The 18,033-nt window shown below is 55.5% G+C and overlaps 1 protein-coding gene across 1 annotated transcript; it reads left to right on the top strand.

Moving 5' to 3' along the window:
* Nucleotides 1–1,327: 1,327 nt before the first annotated feature.
* On the top strand, nt 1,328–13,018 carry Galr1 (galanin receptor 1). The gene is made up of 3 exons (XM_070028604.1): nt 1,328–2,002; nt 6,139–6,204; nt 12,650–13,018. Exons 1-3 carry the CDS (start codon nt 1,328–1,330, stop codon nt 12,965–12,967), a joined length of 1,059 nt encoding a protein of 352 aa, XP_069884705.1. The 3' UTR covers nt 12,968–13,018.
* Nucleotides 13,019–18,033: the final 5,015 nt, after the last annotated feature.

The following is an 18,033-nucleotide window of genomic DNA, read 5'->3' as shown; positions in this document are numbered from 1 at the left end:
GCGGCCGGGGTGCGGGCCAGCGGCCGGGGTGCGGGCTAGGCGGCCGGGGTGCGGGCCAGCGGCCGGGGTGCGGGCTAGGCGGCCGGGGTGCGGGCCAGCGGCCGGGGTGCGGGCCAGCGGCCGGGGTGCGGGCCAGCGGCCGGGGTGCGGGCCAGGCGGGGCCGGGGGTGTTCGAGCGCAGCGCCCCCACGTGCCGACCCCGTGCGGGGCGTTCCCGCGTTAGACGCCGAGGGCGACCCTAGGCCGCGGGCGGGCTTTCGGTGAGCGGCCTCGGGGTCTGGCTGGGGCGCCGCGGTGGTCCGCGGTGTCCCCGCTCCGTGCCCGCGCCCCGTCTGCGCCCTGCGTGCGGGGCCCGGGAAGGCGGCGCCCACGCGCCTGTGCTCCAGTGCCCATTGCCGCCTCGTGCCCAGCGCTCAACGGACGCCGAGTCTCTAGGGGCGAGGGTGGGGCCGCGCCCGCCGGTGCGAGAGGCGCGGGCACCACGGGCGCGCGGGCCGGGCCGGACGGCGGGGCGGCCGGTCCTCTGCTTCCCGGGCGCGGGCCGGTCCCAAAGGTCGGGCTGGGCGTGGCGTGCGGTGTGCGTTCCCTCTTCCCTCCCTCCGTGGAAACCCAGCCCGCGGTTCGAGTCCAGCTCTTCCAACTCACGCAGGGCTGGGCTGGCCGCGGCCTTCCGGAACGGGGGCTCGCGGGAGCGTGGGGCGGGCGCGTGGCGGGGAGGGTGTGGCGAGGTGGGCGCAGGGCGGGCGCGTGGCGGGGAGGGCAGGGCGGGGCAGGCGCGTGGCGGGGAGGGCGCGTGGCGTGGCGGGGCAGGGGGGCGTGGCGGGATGGGCGTGGCGTGGCGGCCGGGGAGGGCGGGGCGGGGCGGGCGCACTGGCGGGGCCGCCGTCGTCTCGGTGACCAGGGCGGGGTGGAGTGAGCGCGCGGCCGCCCCGGAGCCCAGGGTGCCCGCGGCAGCGGGACGCGGCGGCGCCCGCGCGCTCGGACTTCCCGGGGCCTGTGCGAGACCCAAAGAGGGCGCGGGCCGCGGCCGCACGAAGTCTTCACCAGGCCCGGAGCCGCCGACCGCGCTCCTCGCGCGGAGCCCGGCGCGCGCCCGGGGACCCTCCGCACCCCGGCCGGGGCTGGACGGCGGCGCGCGGCGGGGCGGCGGGGCGCGGCGCCGGGGAGACCCGCGGAGGCTCCGCAACAGGTGCGGCGCGCGGGGCTCCGGAGCGGCGGCCGGTCCGCTCAGCCCGCGGATCCCGTCCTCCCCGGACCTCCGCCGGCTCGCGGCCGCGCTCCCCGCCCCGTGCCCGGCGCGGTTCCCGGCCGTGCGCCCGGGCGGGCGATGGAGCCGGCGCCGGCCAACCTGAGCGAGGGGAACGGGAGCGGGGCCGCGCTCCCCGGGCTCCCCGCGCCCGAGCCGCGGCCGCTGCTCGGCATCGGCGTGGACAACTTGGTCACGCTGGTGGTGTTCGGCCTCATCTTCGCCCTGGGCGTGCTGGGCAACGGCGTGGTGATCGCGGTGCTGGCGCGCAGCCGGCCCGGCCGGCCCCGCAGCACCACCAACCTCTTCATCCTCAACCTGAGCATCGCCGACCTGGCCTACCTGCTCTTCTGCATCCCGTTCCAGGCCTCGGTGTACGCGCTGCCCACCTGGGTGCTGGGCGCCTTCATCTGCAAGTTCACCCACTACTTCTTCACCGTGTCCATGCTGGTCAGCGTCTTCACCCTGGCCGCCATGTCCGTGGACCGCTACGTGGCCATCGTGCACGCGCGGCGCTCGCCCGCGCTCAGGGTGTCCCGCAACGCGCTGCTGGGCCTGGCCTTCATCTGGGCGCTGTCCATCGCGCTGGCCTCGCCCGTCGCCTACCACCAGCGCCTCTTCCACCGCGGCGCCAACAACCAGACCTTCTGCTGGGACCAGTGGCCCAACAAGCTGCACAAGAAGGCCTACGTGGTGAGCACCTTCGTCTTCGGCTACCTGCTGCCGCTGCTGCTCATCTGCTTCTGCTACGCCAAGGTGGGTGCCCGGCCCGGGGGCGGGGGGACGGGGCCACAGCAGTTCCTCGTGTCCCTGAGCTGGTGACCGGGCTCCTGCACTGCCTGTGGTGCCCAGTGCTGCAACGAGGCTCCCAGCGCTGCCCCATGGCTCCCAGCTCTGCCCCGTGGCTCCCAGCTCTGCCCCGTGGCTCCCAGCCCTGCCCCGTGGCTCTGATCTCTGCCCGTGGCTCTGATCTCTTCTCCGTGGCTCCCAGCCCTGCCCCGTGGCTCCCAGCTCTGCCCCGTGGCTCCCAGCCCTGCCCGGTGGCTCCCAGCACAGCCCCATGGCTCTGATCTCTTCTCTGTGGCTCCCAGCCCTGCCCCGTGGCTCTGATCTCTGCCCGTGGCTCTGATCTCTTCTCCGTGGCTTCCAGCACTGCCCCGTGGCTCCCAGCACTGCCCGGTGGCTCTGATCTCTGCCCGTGGCTCCCAGCCCTGCCCCGTGGCTCTCAGCTCTGCCCTGTGGCACTCAGTGCTGCCCTGTGGCTCTCTCATCTCTGCTCCATGGCTCCAGTGCTGCCCTGGTCCTCACTTGGCCCCTGCACACGGAGGCTTTGGGAAGATCAGTAACCTGCTGCTTGGGAGCTCTGGATATAATTTTGTGCAGTTTAGCTTTGTGGAGGGAAGAGCTATGTTGTCAGAGGCTGGACTAAGGCTCCAGAGAACCCAGGGTGGGAAGGAGTCGGGGTTTCCCGTTTGGATCAGTAGGAGGGCGGTCTGGACAGTGTCTAGTTAGTGATGGACATGTGCCCCGCCCTGAGGCATGGAGGACCCTCGGCTGCCCCGCCCGCCTCCCCTGAGCTAGCTGTGATCTCGCTCCCGCAGAGCCCAGCAGTGGTCTGAGACTCGCTCACAGATGGTGTCATTAATCACGGGCTTTGAAGTTTATGCTCGTTAAAAAGTCTTGAACTCTTGGCAAACGTACTGACGTACTGACATTCCAGTACTGACAGACATTCCAGTAACGTTGACCTGTTCTGTCTTGTCAGTTCTTGTAGCAAACGCCACTGTGCCCAACACCCCCCCAACTGTTATCATCGAGGGAACACACCTATGACACACTTCCATACACTCATTCCCACTTGTGCATACACACATTCACATGCATACAAGCCCATTGTCACACACACATGCACGTTTGCACACATGTGCACACACACACACTGGAAACCAATTTCAGAAATTTTCACCTATTTCCATCCCTTCCTGTCTCTCGTTTTATTTCTGCTGAGGTGAGACTCAAGAAATAGTATCAGTAGTGTTTGTAAGATGTCTGTCCCTAGCAAAAGCATTTAAAGTGAGCTGGCACCTTTGCATTCATAGCCTCTGCACGGTGGCCTCTGCTGTGGATGGTCGCGTTTTTGGGTAGTATCTGGAAGAATGGACTGCGTGGGCAGTTGCATGTGCTGCGCAGTTGACACAGGGTTTGATAAAGAGCCAGAGTGCAGCAGTTTGGAATGATTTAGTTTCTGCACTGTGACGCAGAGGCGGTGGCCCTCAGCAGTGATGTGATGTGTGTGTCCTAGTTTGTACAGTCACCTGCGGTGGAGACCCGGCCCCTGTTTTAGGAATCAGGCAAAGCTGCTGCGGAGGCGTGAACCCCAGACCAGCTTCGGTAGATGGTAAATGACTCAGGAAAGGTTCTCAGGGAAGGGCAGTGGATGGGGCTGGAAGAATGGGAGGCTTGGTGCTAACGGGATTCTTAAAATACGTGGCTATTCGATTGCTAATTCCTGCTTTAGAACATTAACTTCATTTCCACAAAGCCTTCAGGAAAACGATCTGGAAATCTATGGGAACAAGAAACTGTTTGAACTACATAGGCTGTCATTTAAGAATTTATAGAAGTCCCACAGAAGGAAAGTTTCAAAAGTAATGTTTAAAAATGCAATAAACACACCATCATTTGGGTATTTTTCATATGGAAAGAGGCTGTTTCTAGGCACAACTGGTAATCTTTCCTGTTCAAGTTAATATTTGCAAGTTCATTCTTGGCATGAATAGCTGGAGATGAGTTCTTTCAAGTGCCTTTCCTTGGTGTGGACATTAGTGTGTGCAATGCCTTGATACTTGAGTATTATGTTCAGCACTGGTTATCTAGCTGATGGCCTCCGGGGAGGAGGTAGAGAGCCCGGGAAAGTGGTTAATATTAGAGTGTGCTTTATTTTAAACTTCTTGAGAGAATTGCTGAGGTAGTGTGCTGTGCTTTGCAGGGCTGGAGGATGTGTCTTTGAGGCTGACCCAATCCTTCCCATCCCCCCACCCCAGTCTTGTCTCTGTGAGGCTGCTCCCTCCTTGCTTCTCTTATTGTGACATGGGACACACCCCTGTGGGCAAACCCACTCCCCTCCACAGCCCAGCCTGCGCCCAGTGTGCCCTGGCTTGGATTGGAGAAGTTGCCTTCTTTCACACACTCTGAAATGTACAGAATGGCCACCACAGCCCATCATGCTGCCTGCGCACTCTTCTTCCTGAAGACGCATCCCAAGATGGCTCCGAGCGCTTAGAGCCTGAGCTACGAAGAGAAATGGAGCTAAGGAGAAGAAACGCCCGGGATACTTTTCTCTGTTGGGCATTGGGCGGCGTTCAGTATTCTGAGGAGCTGGGAAGTTGTTGAACTGTGTACAACAGGAGTGTAGAAGCTAGTCCCCCACACTGGTGTCCCTCTCTGGCTTCCTGTCACAGCCATTCCTCTGGCAGCTTCTGTGCTCCTTGATCTCAATGGCCAGTGTTATCCTGTGGTCTACAGGGCAGGGAGCCGCTGGCCGGCTTGCTGGTCTTGTCCCTTAAGTAGTGTCTTGCCTCTGCTTGTCCCCCCCCCTTTCCCATCTTACTAGATCATCTCACCCTGTGTAGAAAAGCTCCTTTCTGATCTATTCTCAGTCCATCTTTATGCCTCAGTGTCTGCTGGCAGAAGGCAGCTTGTTGTCTGTGTGTGAGGACTCACCCCGAATGTCCTGTCCAGCTGTGCACGATGCGGGGCATTGCGGAAAGCCGCGTGGTGGCGCCTCAGCCGGGAGGAGGAGCTGAGGGGAGCTCACACCCGCATGGCAGCCTCAGGTCGAGGCTGGCAAGAATACTTGTAGCTTCTCCATTATGACAGGACTGATGCCGAGCAGTGCTGCTGCTGTCTGTGGAACAGGCTTCTCAGCCAGGCCAGTTGAGTTGAGTTATTTCCATGCTGCAGTGCTAGAGAAAAGCAGAGACGGGGCTGGAACTGCCTCCAGTCCTGCCATGGGCAGTCTGAAGCCCTCAGCCACCCGGGCCCAGAATCTGCTTCAGGTGTTCCCTCAGGGCATAGAAACAGGAGTCCTGGCGTGGGTCCTGAAGGGTTGGCACCATGGCTCAAGCTCATGTTGGGGATTCCTGTATGCAACCAAGAAATCTCACGTCGTTTCTCTGGAAGGGTGCACTGGCAAGAGAGGACAGCCTCCTCTCTTAAGAAACCAGCCTGCCTCCTGATGGGGGATATTCATAAGCCATCACTGATGCTAGTCCCCAGATAAAAGCTGTCTAAATACATGGCATGGGGTAGAATTTGAGTACCAGATGACAGGAGGTTGGTGGGTGCATGGGTGGTGCTTGGCTTTCTGGAGATTTGCAGTGGAGAGGGGCACATGGGAGGAAAGGGCTCATATAGGAGGGGAGGGCTCTTAGGGTCGAATGGGAGGAACACATTGGCCCTGCTGAAGAAGGATGTCTGACAACATTTTCTGCTTGTTCGTTGGGCTTTCCACATTGGAGGGTAAACTCTCAGAGTGCAAGCCTTTCATTTTCATGAACTCCAGGGTAGTATTGTGTTCAGCCCACAGCAGAGATGAGCCAGAAGACAGACCAATAGCATGTAGGAGCAGGTCCTGGGGTAAACCTTTCTGAAAGAAATCCCAGTTCTCGGCCTTCCAGAACTTTACATGGCTACATACTGGCTTGGGTGGTGACCAGTCTTTCTGGGATAGTCTAAATGTACCTGGTGATTCAGACTCGCGGCTCCTTTACCCCATGACTTTCATCAAACAGTGATGTTACCAGTTCAGCATGCCAGTAATTGACAGGGCAAAACAAACAGGTGATTGTAGTGGGTGTGAAGCAAACCAGTCATTGGTCTGTGTCTCGCAGGTCCTGAATCATTTGCACAAAAAGTTGAAGAACATATCAAAGAAGTCTGAAGCATCCAAGAAAAAGGTAACATTTTCCTGAAAATATTGCCTCTCACTTTTGAGAACCTGGTTTACTTCTGGTTTTAGTTGTCCTCATGTCCACCCCACACATAGGAAGTGGACTCTCCAAGGCAGAAATTTCCACTAAGGTATAGGGCGGTGAAGGCCAGGTTTGGTGAGGCATGACAACTAGGTGTGTGCTTGTTCAAGCTTAGGGGGAGGTGGAGAGGCAAGGAAAGACAGACTTTTGGACTCCAAGCCTCCGTGGGAGGTTTAAGTCCTGGGATAGGTATAGAGGGGGAATGATGTAATTCACAGTTTTCATATTTGCCATCTCTGGTGCAATTCCAAAAAGCCTGGCTTGATTCTCTTGAGTGAACATCAGTAAAAACCATCACAAAGAACAGAAGAGCAGCTACACGAGCCCTGGACTCCTCCCTGCACTGGCTACTCCTGGCTCCCAGGGCACAGGGAGGAAGATGCGGTTGCTCCATCCGCCTTTCTCGATCTTTCTCTTCCAGAGGATCTCTAGTTAAGGAAGCTCTCCCTGAGTAAGATGAAAGCATCCACCTGTCTTGGACATGGCTGTTTTATGCACTGGGTCTCATTTAACTCTTACTCAGATAAAATCTATATACTTTCTGATCTTAGACACTGGAAGGAGACTCGTAAACAGTCTGATTAGGTAGAAAAAGATTAACACCAGGCATTTGAAAACCACAGACATTAGTGGTAGTATCTTAAATTGCTTTGTTTTCCTTTTAACATATTTATTATGAGCTATGTCATAAATGATTCTCAGAAATGCCCAGTTAGATAATCATATTTACTCTATAAATGCTCCTTAAATGAAGGACAGCTTTTCCTGACTTCTCTGTTTAGAAACAGTGCTATGGCTGAAGCTGATAACCAATGGCAGAAAACAGGAGGAGAAGCCACCCCTGAGGCCTTCTGCCTGTCCTGTGAGGTCTGCTCAGAGCCCTGCCCATCACAAGCCTCTCCCCCTGCTTGCTCTGTCTGCCCCTCCTGGTTATGTGGGCTTCATTTTAAACTCTGGCCCTTCTTTATAGCAGAGGAAGTATTAAATTGTCTGAGTGGAATCAGCTATAAAAGCCGTTTCCTCCGGCATTTCATGAATGTACATTTCTGCTGCAGATTTTACAGTTTTACCGGCCAGTTCATTTTTTCTCAAAGCCGAGAAACTGATTGATTACAAACAATTGAAGATTGTTTGTGATTTCTCCCTAGATGGTGATTTATAGAGTAGTTACCTTGTGCAGGGCCTAGCCAGCCCATGGGATTCTAAGAGGTGCTGGCTGCATTTCGAAGCTAGTGTTGTAGTGGAAGAGACGGATGTGCAATTCAGTTGAGTATTCAGCAAGAGGAGCAGCCGGAGAGGCAAGGGAGGGAAAGATGGATTGCTTTTGGGAGGAAGGAAGTCTGCTCAGCTGTAATAGAGAAGGCATCGCTGAACTATGCCAACCATTTATTATTGACTCAAAAGAGTTTGTGGCCACTGGAAGAAAAAAGAAGGTATGTCTTGACTGTGCACTGGAACTTATGTGCAGCTACAGCTGGCTTCATCTCTATGTGTGCAGAGGTTTGGGAGAGAGAGAGTGAAAGTATTCAAGAATAGCAAAGTGCTAAAAAGAATGACCACAGGTCTTACCAGAAACAAGCGGAAGAGCTTCTATTTTGTTTTACAATGAAAAAGATTAGTGGATAGTTTAACAACTTGTTTTTATAGATGTATGCACAATACAGGCCCATGTATGTAAAATACATATTTAACAACTTATTTTTATAGATGTATGCACAATACAGGCCCATGTATGTAAAATACATATTTATTGAAAGTTAATATTTTTTTGTTTTGTTTTGTTTTTGTCGGTCACGGGGACTTAACTCTGGGCCTGGGCGCTGTCCCTCAGCTCTTCAGCTCAAGGCTAGTGCTCTACCACTTCAGCCACAGCGCCACTTCTGGCTTTTTCTGTTTATGTGGTGCTGAGGAATGAAACCCAGGGCCTCATGCATGCAAGGCAAGCGCTCTACCACTGAGCCACCTTCCCAACCCTATTAAAAGTTATTCTTTTGCTCAATCTTACCCTATGAGAAAGAAAGTTAGCCTTTGAAAAGTGGGAACAAAAAGTCTTTCCCTTCTCACAGCCCCTCAGCGGGCGTCAGATCCCCTTTATATATTTAACTCTCCTTGTGGCTCTTTAATCTGCTGTGTTGCTTCATTTCGCTTGCTTGCTGTTTTTCTGTCTCCCTGTCGTGAAGCCATCTGAGAGATGTTGTCTGTCATTCACACAAGGCGAGCTGCGCTTGCTGTTTGTGATTCTTAGCTGGTCCTGCCAAGTTCCACTAGGTGTCTTGTGAGAAAGACTCTGAAGAAGGGACAGGGGTCTCAGATGCCTTGGAAAGGAGCTCACACAGTCAGGAGGGAGTCTCATGTTCTCTGGACTCTCTCCGCATAAGGCACAAACACCACATTATAAAGGGCCGATCATCAAGTGCCATACTGATTAGCATAGAGATTTAGGACAGAGCTTTAAACATACATAGAAAGGAGTTTGAACTCAGGGCTTCCTGCTTGCTGGCCACGGGCTCTACTGCGTGAGCCATGCTCCCCATGCTTTTGATTGTAGTTTGCTTTTCAGATAGGGTCATTCTTTAATTTCCTCCAGCTGGGCTTATCTTCGCCTGCTGGGTAGATAAGATTGCAGGCTTGAGCTGCCAAGCCTGGCCAGAACATAACCTGACTGGCTTTTTGCCGTGAAAGAAAACATTGAGATGTTATGCTATAAATACAGATGTGATCAACAGTACAGATACTGGGTCTAGGGGCTCTCACTATTACGCTGGTATTTTCAGAGAGAAAGACAAGTGATATCTCCTTCAATTTGGGGGTTATCATTATTAAACCCATAGGAGATTGTCTGTCATCTGGGGAGGATGAGCTAAGTGAGTTTTTGTTGTGGCTTTTACGTAATTCATCAGGGCTGAGCTTATAAAAGATGCACATTGCCTGATGACTGTCCAGTAACCACCACCATCGGAATCAGGCAGGGAGAGGAGGCAGAGACTTCCGAGTTTAGGAAAGCCTCCATCCAGGGGGTGCTGGTCTCCTAGCACCCAGGGCGGGGATCGGTGCCCGTGCACTGTGATGACCACATAGCCGACTTGTGTGTGCTGGACATCCTGTCTTCTGAGTTTAGCATGTTTGAGGCTATTGGTGAATTAAGAAGGGTGGTTTCCCACCAGCACAGAACTTCCTCCTGCTTGCTTACCCTGGCCTCATCCAGTGTCCAGCCACACACATGGGCGCATTTGGTCCTTCGTGTTTCTGTGGCTAAGGTGGAGTCAGTCCAGAAATCAGAACCAAGGCTTGTGATGTGTCAGTGGATGAGGGGGCCCGGGAAGACAGTGTTGCCCCAGCAGGCCGGGCTGCTCCGGGGAGGGGCACTAGAGCCTCCGGGATCCCAGCTGGGACCCAACCGAGTTAATCAGTTCTCTTAGGAGCAGGCTTATGATTGTTTATGTACATGCTCATCAGCATTCTTCCCCAACATTTCTATTGTAAATTGTTACCTAGTCATGTCTCAAAGCGATGAGGAGAATTAAAAAAAAAGCCCAGCTGTTGTCCCTGTTTCTGAGACTGATGGGATTACATTTTAAAAATGTAAAGGAGAACTCCCAGTAAACCCAACACTCAGGTAAGCCAGCCATGCCGCAGGACGCCGTGGTGCAGCTGGGCACCTGTCCTTGAGGGTTGGGCAAGGTAAGGATCTTATCACTGAGCTGTGTGTGTATGGGGGGGGGCCCTCATTCTGCTCTGCACTTAGCAAACATTTCCTAAAAGAAGCAGTGACATGGAATATTGATACAGCAATTATTTTGTGGAGAGATGGATGGAAAGGGAAGGATGCTTTCTGTTCTGTTCGCAGGATAATCATTTCTAGATTGTTGGATCAAATCACTAGAGAATGGCATTTCTTGTGCCCTAATGGATAAATGGATTGGTAGCAAACAGTGCCTTCATACACATGAGTAGCTCTCTGTTTGCTTTATGCACCAGGCAGTAGGTGGACTGGTGTGTAAGCTTTCACCCCACAGCACCTGTCTGTGGGATTTTATCCCTGAGTTGTTTTAGAGCTTAATGGATTAAACACAATCTGGCAATCATCATTTCACTGCCTCGTCCTCTTCATGAACAAGGAAGCTGAGACTCAGCCAGGGGAGACCATTTTTTAAAGGTCGTGCAATCAGCTTCCGCCCGGACCTGCTGTCAGGCCGGAGTCCTGTGCAGCCACGGAGTCTCCTGGGTCCACCCCTTCCTGGTGTTGGCCGGTCTTGACCTGACACCGACAGTCCCTTCCACCATCTCTGCCTTCCTGGTGTTGGCCGGTCTTGACCTGACACCGACGGTCCCTGCCGCCATCTCTGCCTTCCTGGTGTTGGCCGGTCTTGACCTGGAACCCGATGGTCCCTGCTGCCATCTCTGCCTGCCTTCTGGTTTCCTCGCTCCCATCTTCCCTCCCGGATAATCTTCTGCTTGTGTTTTGTTTTGCCACCTGCACCCACCCTGGAAGCATTGGGATCACACATTTCCTTGTCAGGGCCACTTCCTGTGTGGAAGGCATCACATGGCGAGGTGGCATGGACGGGCCCTGGCATGGATGCCCCTCGGGGCAGTGTGGCGCTCCCTCCCCTGCCCCCCTGCAGTCCTACGTGGCACGAATCATGTGTTACATGGAAGAGTTCATGTTGTAACAGTGATTCCCAGGACCAATTACTCCCTCAGTGTGAAGTTATAAGAAAATGAGGGTTCATGTGTTTTTTGCAACGCCTTCTCCTTTCTCCTTTTTCTTAAATCTCCCAACTTTCCTTCCCAACCAAGCGTTTAACTGGGAGGAGACAGACCAAGAGCTTCCGGGCGCTCTCTGAACCTGGGTGCCATGACCGGTCAGGGAGGGACTGGCCAGGCGGCCTGGTCTGTGGAGCACAGGGCAGTGCCAGGAAAAGCCGTGTGGTGCAGTGGGCTGCCCCTGCCAGGGCCCACTCCCTGTGTTCAAGTTCACCCTGGATGGCTCACTAGGTGAGCTGTGCGTGGCAAGAGCCAGGTTGCATGTCTCCTGTAAGGAATGAGCCCTGGACAGAGCAAGCTACCCATGAGCCCTTGTGGACAGGTCATCGGGGAGCATCCGTGTCTGAGCGGGGAGCGGGCACAGATGTACGCATGTTGTCTTCTGGGGCCTCTGTCTCCACTTCCTCTGTGCTCTGCTTGGAAAGGGCCTGGGGTGGCAGCAGAGGGAGCAGCGGGGGGGGGGGGGGAGGTCTCACCGGGGCCCCCATTCCACATGAGCATGGGGGCCTGCAGTGTCTCCCAGACCTGTGGGTGGCATGGGAGGAGATGGGGAGGTATTCACCCTCTGCCACACCCTCCACCCTCCGCCTTGTTGGTCCTGCCTGGGCCACCGGGTTCGGTCGGGCTCTGCCGCAGTGCCTGCTGGACAGAAGCGACCATCGCAGCACATCGGATCGCCTTCAGGAAGGCGTGTACACTCCGCGGGCACTCTTCCCTTTGACGCCAGGAGTGGCCTCCCGGTGGCGCCCACGGCCAGCTCTGTCGTGGCCTCCCGGTGGCTCCCACGGCCAGCTCTGTCGTGCTGCCTTTGGACAGGCTCTGTCTGAGCCTCCGGTGGGCGGTCCCGGCAGGCGACGTGTGCTCACCACGCTGCCTGCGGCCAGGAAGACACAGCCAGCCTGGAGCCACTTGCCACCATGCACTCAGAAGCCACGAAGGGGACCCTGACAGGCCTCAGGAGCCACAAGGAAAAGATGAAGCCACACCAGCAGACAGGGCTGAGTCTGGAGAGGTGAATGGCCCAGGGCACCAGTGCTGTGGTCTTTAATTCCCCGCTGTTGATGAGGAGAAGTGAGCTCTTCTCCTGGGGCTGGGGGAGGGGGGCGGCTGTCTGGAGGAAAGTTCAACCCCTGCTGTGCTGTGTGTGAGTATGCTGCGAGTGTGTGGGCTGTGAGACAAGGTCTTGTTTTCTATGTAGCCCAAGCTAGCTTCATATTCTCAGTTCTCCTTCACCTTCCTAGAGCTGGGATTACAGGCGTGTGCTACAGCTTGTGTCTGGTGAAGACCTTTTCTAGTTGAAATCACAGCCTTAAGTCTTTACAAATGTTGATTCCCAGGACCCAGTCTACAGGGATTTCATACAGGTGAGGTAATTGCCACCGAAGGCAGCGATCGGTCCCGAGGCGGTCAGGAGCAGGGCAGCAGGCAAGGCACGGGTTCACGCCCCAGCAGATTCAGCATCTTGTCACAGAACAATCTCAGGGTGCATTGTGGGATGCTCTGTGCTTTCTGGTTGTAATGGGTGCCTTTCCTCCTTGTTGCCCTCCCCTCCCCTCCTCATCCTCCCGGCCTCACTCCCTTTCCCCCACCCTCCCCGCTCCAGACGGCGCAGACAGTCCTGGTGGTGGTGGTGGTGTTTGGCATCTCCTGGCTGCCCCACCACATCATCCACCTGTGGGTGGAGTTCGGGGCCTTCCCGCTGACCCCAGCCTCCTTCTTCTTCCGCATCACCGCGCACTGCCTGGCCTACAGCAACTCTTCTGTGAACCCCATCATCTACGCCTTCCTCTCCGAGAACTTCCGCAAAGCCTACAAGCAAGTGTTCAAGTGTCCCATCGGCAAGAATCCACCTGCCCACGAGAACAAAGAAAGCAGAAGTCGACTGGACACCCCGCCGTCCACCAACTGCACCCACGTGTGAGGGACGGGCCAGCAATTCCCCGTGGCCGGGCCCCCACAGGAGCGGACCAGACCCTGCAGGAAGATCCTCCTGGTGTGGCCTGTGCATTCTCACTGGGCTAGCTGCATATCCTGCACGTGTGTGTGTGTGTGTGTGCGCCCGCGCGCGTGTGTGTGTGCGTGCATGCAGGTGTGCGTGTGTGTGCGTGCGTGTGCGTGCGTGTGTGTGCGCGCGCATGTGTGTGTGTGGGTTCACATCCACTCTGGGCCACTGGAGATCATTTTCCCTTCGATGACTACTCTGTTTCTAAGGAGGAAAAGGCTATGTAGTTTTCGGGCATGGGAGGAGTGGAAGTTTGCTAGACTTCTACAGATAGGGTCAGTTCTTTGTAAAGACAAGCTCTGTAACATGGTGAGGAAAACCTTCAATCTTTATTTTAAATGCGATGTATTTGGGAAAAAAACCTGTGCTTTTGTTTTTCAGTTTAAAGGAAGAGACACTATTAAAAGCTATGCGTTATTATTTATTTATTTATTTAGTTAGTTAGTTATTTTTGTCCTGGTCCTGGGGCCTGAACTCAGGTCCCGGGTACTCTCCCTGAGCTTCTTCTGCAGTTCTACTTGTAGGTTTTTGGGACTTTAGATATAAGAATCGTATGGACTTCCTGCCCAGGCTGGCTTCAAACTATGATCCTCAGATCTCAGCCTCCCGAGTAGCGAGGGTTACAGGCGTGAGCCACCAGCACCAGGCAAAAGCTTTGTGTTTTAAAATACAACGATGAACATGCTATAGTGCCATTTATAAAGAGGCACCAATGCCGGGTGGAAGAGGCTGCCCATCCCCCACGGGGCCTGCTCTCGGTGTGGCCGCGTGCAGGGCTGTGGAGGCCCCGTGCCTATCCAGCCTGGTGAGGTCCACCTAGCTCACCTCCGAAGCTCAGCATGGGGTGGCAGCAGGGACTTGGTCTCCTAAAACTTGTCTTGCGAGCTGAGACTTTAGAGTTGACTGAGCAGAGGCAGAAGAGAGCGGTGAGTAGCTCTGCTCCAGCGGCAGGAACTGCGGACCAGTATTGAGAAAGAAACGGTGTCATAGTTTTACGAAGGCCCAGCAAGGTATCCCCCGTGTCTCGGGCCCCTCTGGCTTCAGTTCACAGGCGGCAGTGAGGATGACGGAGTCGGCAGATCTGGGGGGCTGATGGTTGCAGGCCTCAGGGAGCCGCATGGGTAGGAGCGTAACCGCGCACCGTGTCACACAGTGCAGGGCTGCAGCAGGCCGGAGGCTCGAGTCGGATTTCATCGGAAGGAAACGGATCTTGTGGAGAAATAGGCTGAGGGGTATCTTGTCTCATGCGACACGCTTTTGTTGGCTTAAATCAGCACTAATATGTAATGCACATTCTCCCCACCGTTACTCTGCTTGATGTGGGGTGAAAACCATCACCCCTTGGGTTGTGAATGGAGTTGCCAAGGCATTTCATATTACTTACGTTCACAACGAAACAGTGGCCCGAGAATGTGAAAATGTCTTCTAGCAGAGAACAGGGAGATGCTGAGATCTGGTAAGAGGAGGTTTTCACTGAACGCTGTGTGCCATTTCTGTGCCCAGTCTCTTGCTTGCAGGCAGCTCACGGCCCGGCAGCTTCCATGGCACATGGAATGTCACAGTCTAGAACCCTGTGTGTCTAGGAGCCGTGCAGTGAGCTTCCCCACTTTGCATTCCCCTTGCTGGAGCCCAGCCCTGAGCGGCTGCCTTGCAGAGGCTGGCAGAGGCCACGGGCAGTGACAGAGGCCACGGGCAGTGACAGAGGCCACGGGCAGTGACAGAGGCCACGGGCAGTGACAGAGGCCACGGGCAGTGAGGAAGTGGGCTGCTGCTCTTGAGACCAAGCACTGTGCATTGTAGACTGTCGACCACATGTTTGTCCATTTGTCACTGGAGCCACTTTCTCTCAGCGTTCAAGTCTAGACTGTTTCCTAACGAATTTTGATCCTAGGCAGAGCTTGCACAAGGAGTTGTACCTGAGGCCGTGTGGAACACTGCATCAGCAGGTGTGGGAGGAGCCTGTGGGTTTGCCAGGCTTTGGCTCCAAAGGGCTTTACTTTCTAGTAGTTGCCACGCCTAGCCAGCCCTGGGCACAGCCCCTCCAGCCAGCCCATGGCCCCTCCAGCCAGCCCTGGACACAGCCCTCCACCAGCCCTGGACACAGCCCTCCAGCCAGCCCTGGACACAGCCCTCCACCAGCCCTGGACACAGCCCTCCACCAGCCCTGGACACAGCCCTTCCAGCCAGCCCTGGACACAGCCCTCCACCAGCCCTGGACACATCCCTTCCAGCCAGCCCTGGACACAGCCCTCCACCAGCCCTGGACACAGCCCTCCAGCCAGCCCTGGACACAGCCCTCCAGCCAGCCCTGGACACAGCCCTCCACCAGCCCTGGACACAGCCCTCCACCAGCCCTGGACACAGCCCTCCACCAGCCCTGGACACAGCCCCTCCAGCCATCCCTGGACACAGCCCTCCACCAGCCCTGGGCACAGCCCTCCAGCCAGCCCTGGACACAGCCCTCCACCAGCCCTGGGCACAGCCCTCCACCAGCCCTGGACACAGCCCTCCAGCCAGCCCTGGGCACAGCCCTTCCAGCCAGCCCTGGGCACAGCCCTTCCAGCCAGCCCTGGACACAGCCCTCCACCAGCCCTGGGCACGGCCCCTCCAGGCACTCTTCTTCAGGCCTGTCTGCCCGGGAGCTGTGGTGCGTCTTTGGAAGGATGCCTACTTTCTCCTTAGGCATGGCTGCCCACGACACCCACACAGACACTGTCGGTCTGAGGTATCTGGGGTGTCTGCGTTCACACAGGGAGTTGAGCTCTGGAAGATTTTAGTAGTCAAAATGCTTGCTCTTCCCCATGTATAAGCTCTTCCCCTGTGACCACCGTGGCATGATTGCAGACACGTTCTTGTCCTGTCTTTCTGGGAGCTACGTTAAGTACTTGCTCTGCGCTTTCTGTGTACATATGCAATGATATGGTGGCTTCTGATTTTCTTGTTTTTTTGGTGCCAATCCTGTTGCTTGAACGCAGAGCCTGGGCACTGTCCCTGAGCTTTTTTGCTTGTTAAGGCTAGTACTCCACCACCTGAGTCATTCCACTCCCAGCTTTCTTGGTGGTCCATTGGAGGTAAGAGTCTCATGCACTTTCCTGTCCCGGTCTGGCTTTGGTCCCTGACCCTCAGATACCAGCTTCCTGAGCAGCTGGGATGACAGGCGTGAGCCACGGCACAACACACCCGGCCGGTTTCTGGCTATTTTAAAAGAACTATTTTTGCTTTTAACTCAGTTGTTCCGTGTTACACACTGGGAGTGGGAACCTCATTTCCTGCCCCACTTCCCTCCATCCGTTGATATCAATTTAGTTCTCTGCGGAATTCCTCACTCTCGTGTTGATCACAGTGAAGTTCCTCCACTACCCAGACCCGCAGGCTCTGGAGCGGCCGGTGGAATTGTGTGAGTCACGCGCTGTGCACGGCTTCTCGTGAGTCAGCGTTCACTTCCAGTGTTTCAAGGTCACTGGCTTCACGGGGACCCCATCCCGATCCTTCCTCCCTGCTAACCAAACCCTGAGACCCGGCTGCCACTGCCTGGAGAGAGCCCCCCCCCCCCAGCTTCTGCTTCCATCCCCACGTGGTTAGAGATGGAAGGCACGGCGTGCTGGTGTAAGATAAGTGCTGAGCAGCCTCTTGGGGCACACACAGGTGAAACCCATGTGAACCAGGAAAGTGTGTCGTCATGTTCTCATCTTCCGTGGCTGCCATTGTTTCTGAGTCTTCAGATTTCTGGAGGTTTCTCCTCAACAAGATGCTAGTAACATAGCCCATAGGAGCATACGCAGTGAGAGTAGGCTGGCTTCACACTCCCCTTGTGACTGTGGGCTTGGAAGGGGTAATTATATCATACTTTAATTTATGCTCTCTTAGAGATGGAAAAGTTGACCCCAAAGAGCTGGGGGTGTGTGCTGTGGGCTAGTTCGTCTGGTGCATGTGTAGAATGCCGGAGCTTCGGATGCTCTGCGTTCTTATTTTGTCTTTTCTTTTCCCTGGTACTGGCGCTTGGACTTACTAGCCATGCCTCCAGCCCTGCTTTTCCCTGGTTAATGTTAGGTCAGGGCCTAGCTTCCTGCCAGGCACACTGACCCGAGATCTCCTGCTTTTAGGCTTCCCGTGGTAGGTTGGGAACACACCATCCTCATATCTGGCTTCCCTCGGTGGAGACAGAGCCTCGTGAACTTTCAGCTGGCTGGTCTTGAATCAAGGTCCTCCCTGTCTAAGTCTCTTACACACATGAGCCACTGGTGTTGTCTTCTCCTGGCAGTGTTTGCTGCTCGACATGGGGCTCGGGTGGAGGTCACTAGGTATGTGTTGAGATCTGTTGAATGTTAATGTTCCCAGGGACTCGCCGCCACCTTGGACTGGCTCCTGCTGTGTGTTGGCCTCTTGATTGTGTTCTAGGTGCTTCCACGGGGGGCCGACAGGGAGGAGGGAGGAGGGAGGGCACAGGAGCTGTCCTCAGTCTCCGGGGGCCCTCATGGGAGCAGCTTGGCTGGATGGTCTCTGAGCGTTCATGCTCAGTATGCTTGCCATACTGAGACCATTTTTGAGGGCTCATCATACAGTCCGAGGTTCTGGTGTCACTGCTGGGCCAAACGCCTCCTTCCTGTGGATTGTCTCTTATGATTCTTGTGCTCAAGGTTAGTCATATTTCTATACTTGGATCTTCCAAACCCTCCCAGCATTGAGGGACTTGCCAAAAGCATATCCCACATTTCCCGTACCTTTACTGTGTGCCTGGATTTAGGCTTTTTCTTGGTTATTCTGTAAATACTTGTTTTTTAAAGAGCAAAGTAGGAGAAGCTTCATGAGGAGATCATTTCTATAGCAGGTCACACGTGGGCAATTCCTTCACACAGACAGATGGCGTGGCCGTGCCAACCGGAAGGCCACCCTGAGGATTCACTTCCTGTGTGCACTGGTGCTGTCTCTTCAGCAGGGTAGGAGGAGACCCGGCTCTGAGGGTCTCTTCCGCGGCCAGGCCTTGT

Source organism: Dipodomys merriami, unplaced genomic scaffold (assembly GCF_024711535.1).
Source record: "Dipodomys merriami isolate MVZ:Mamm:240054 unplaced genomic scaffold, mDipMer1.0.p SCAF_2, whole genome shotgun sequence".
NCBI lineage: Eukaryota > Metazoa > Chordata > Mammalia > Rodentia > Heteromyidae > Dipodomys > Dipodomys merriami.
Note: the sequence above shows the minus strand (reverse complement) of the source record. Positions and strands in the feature narration are given on the sequence as shown.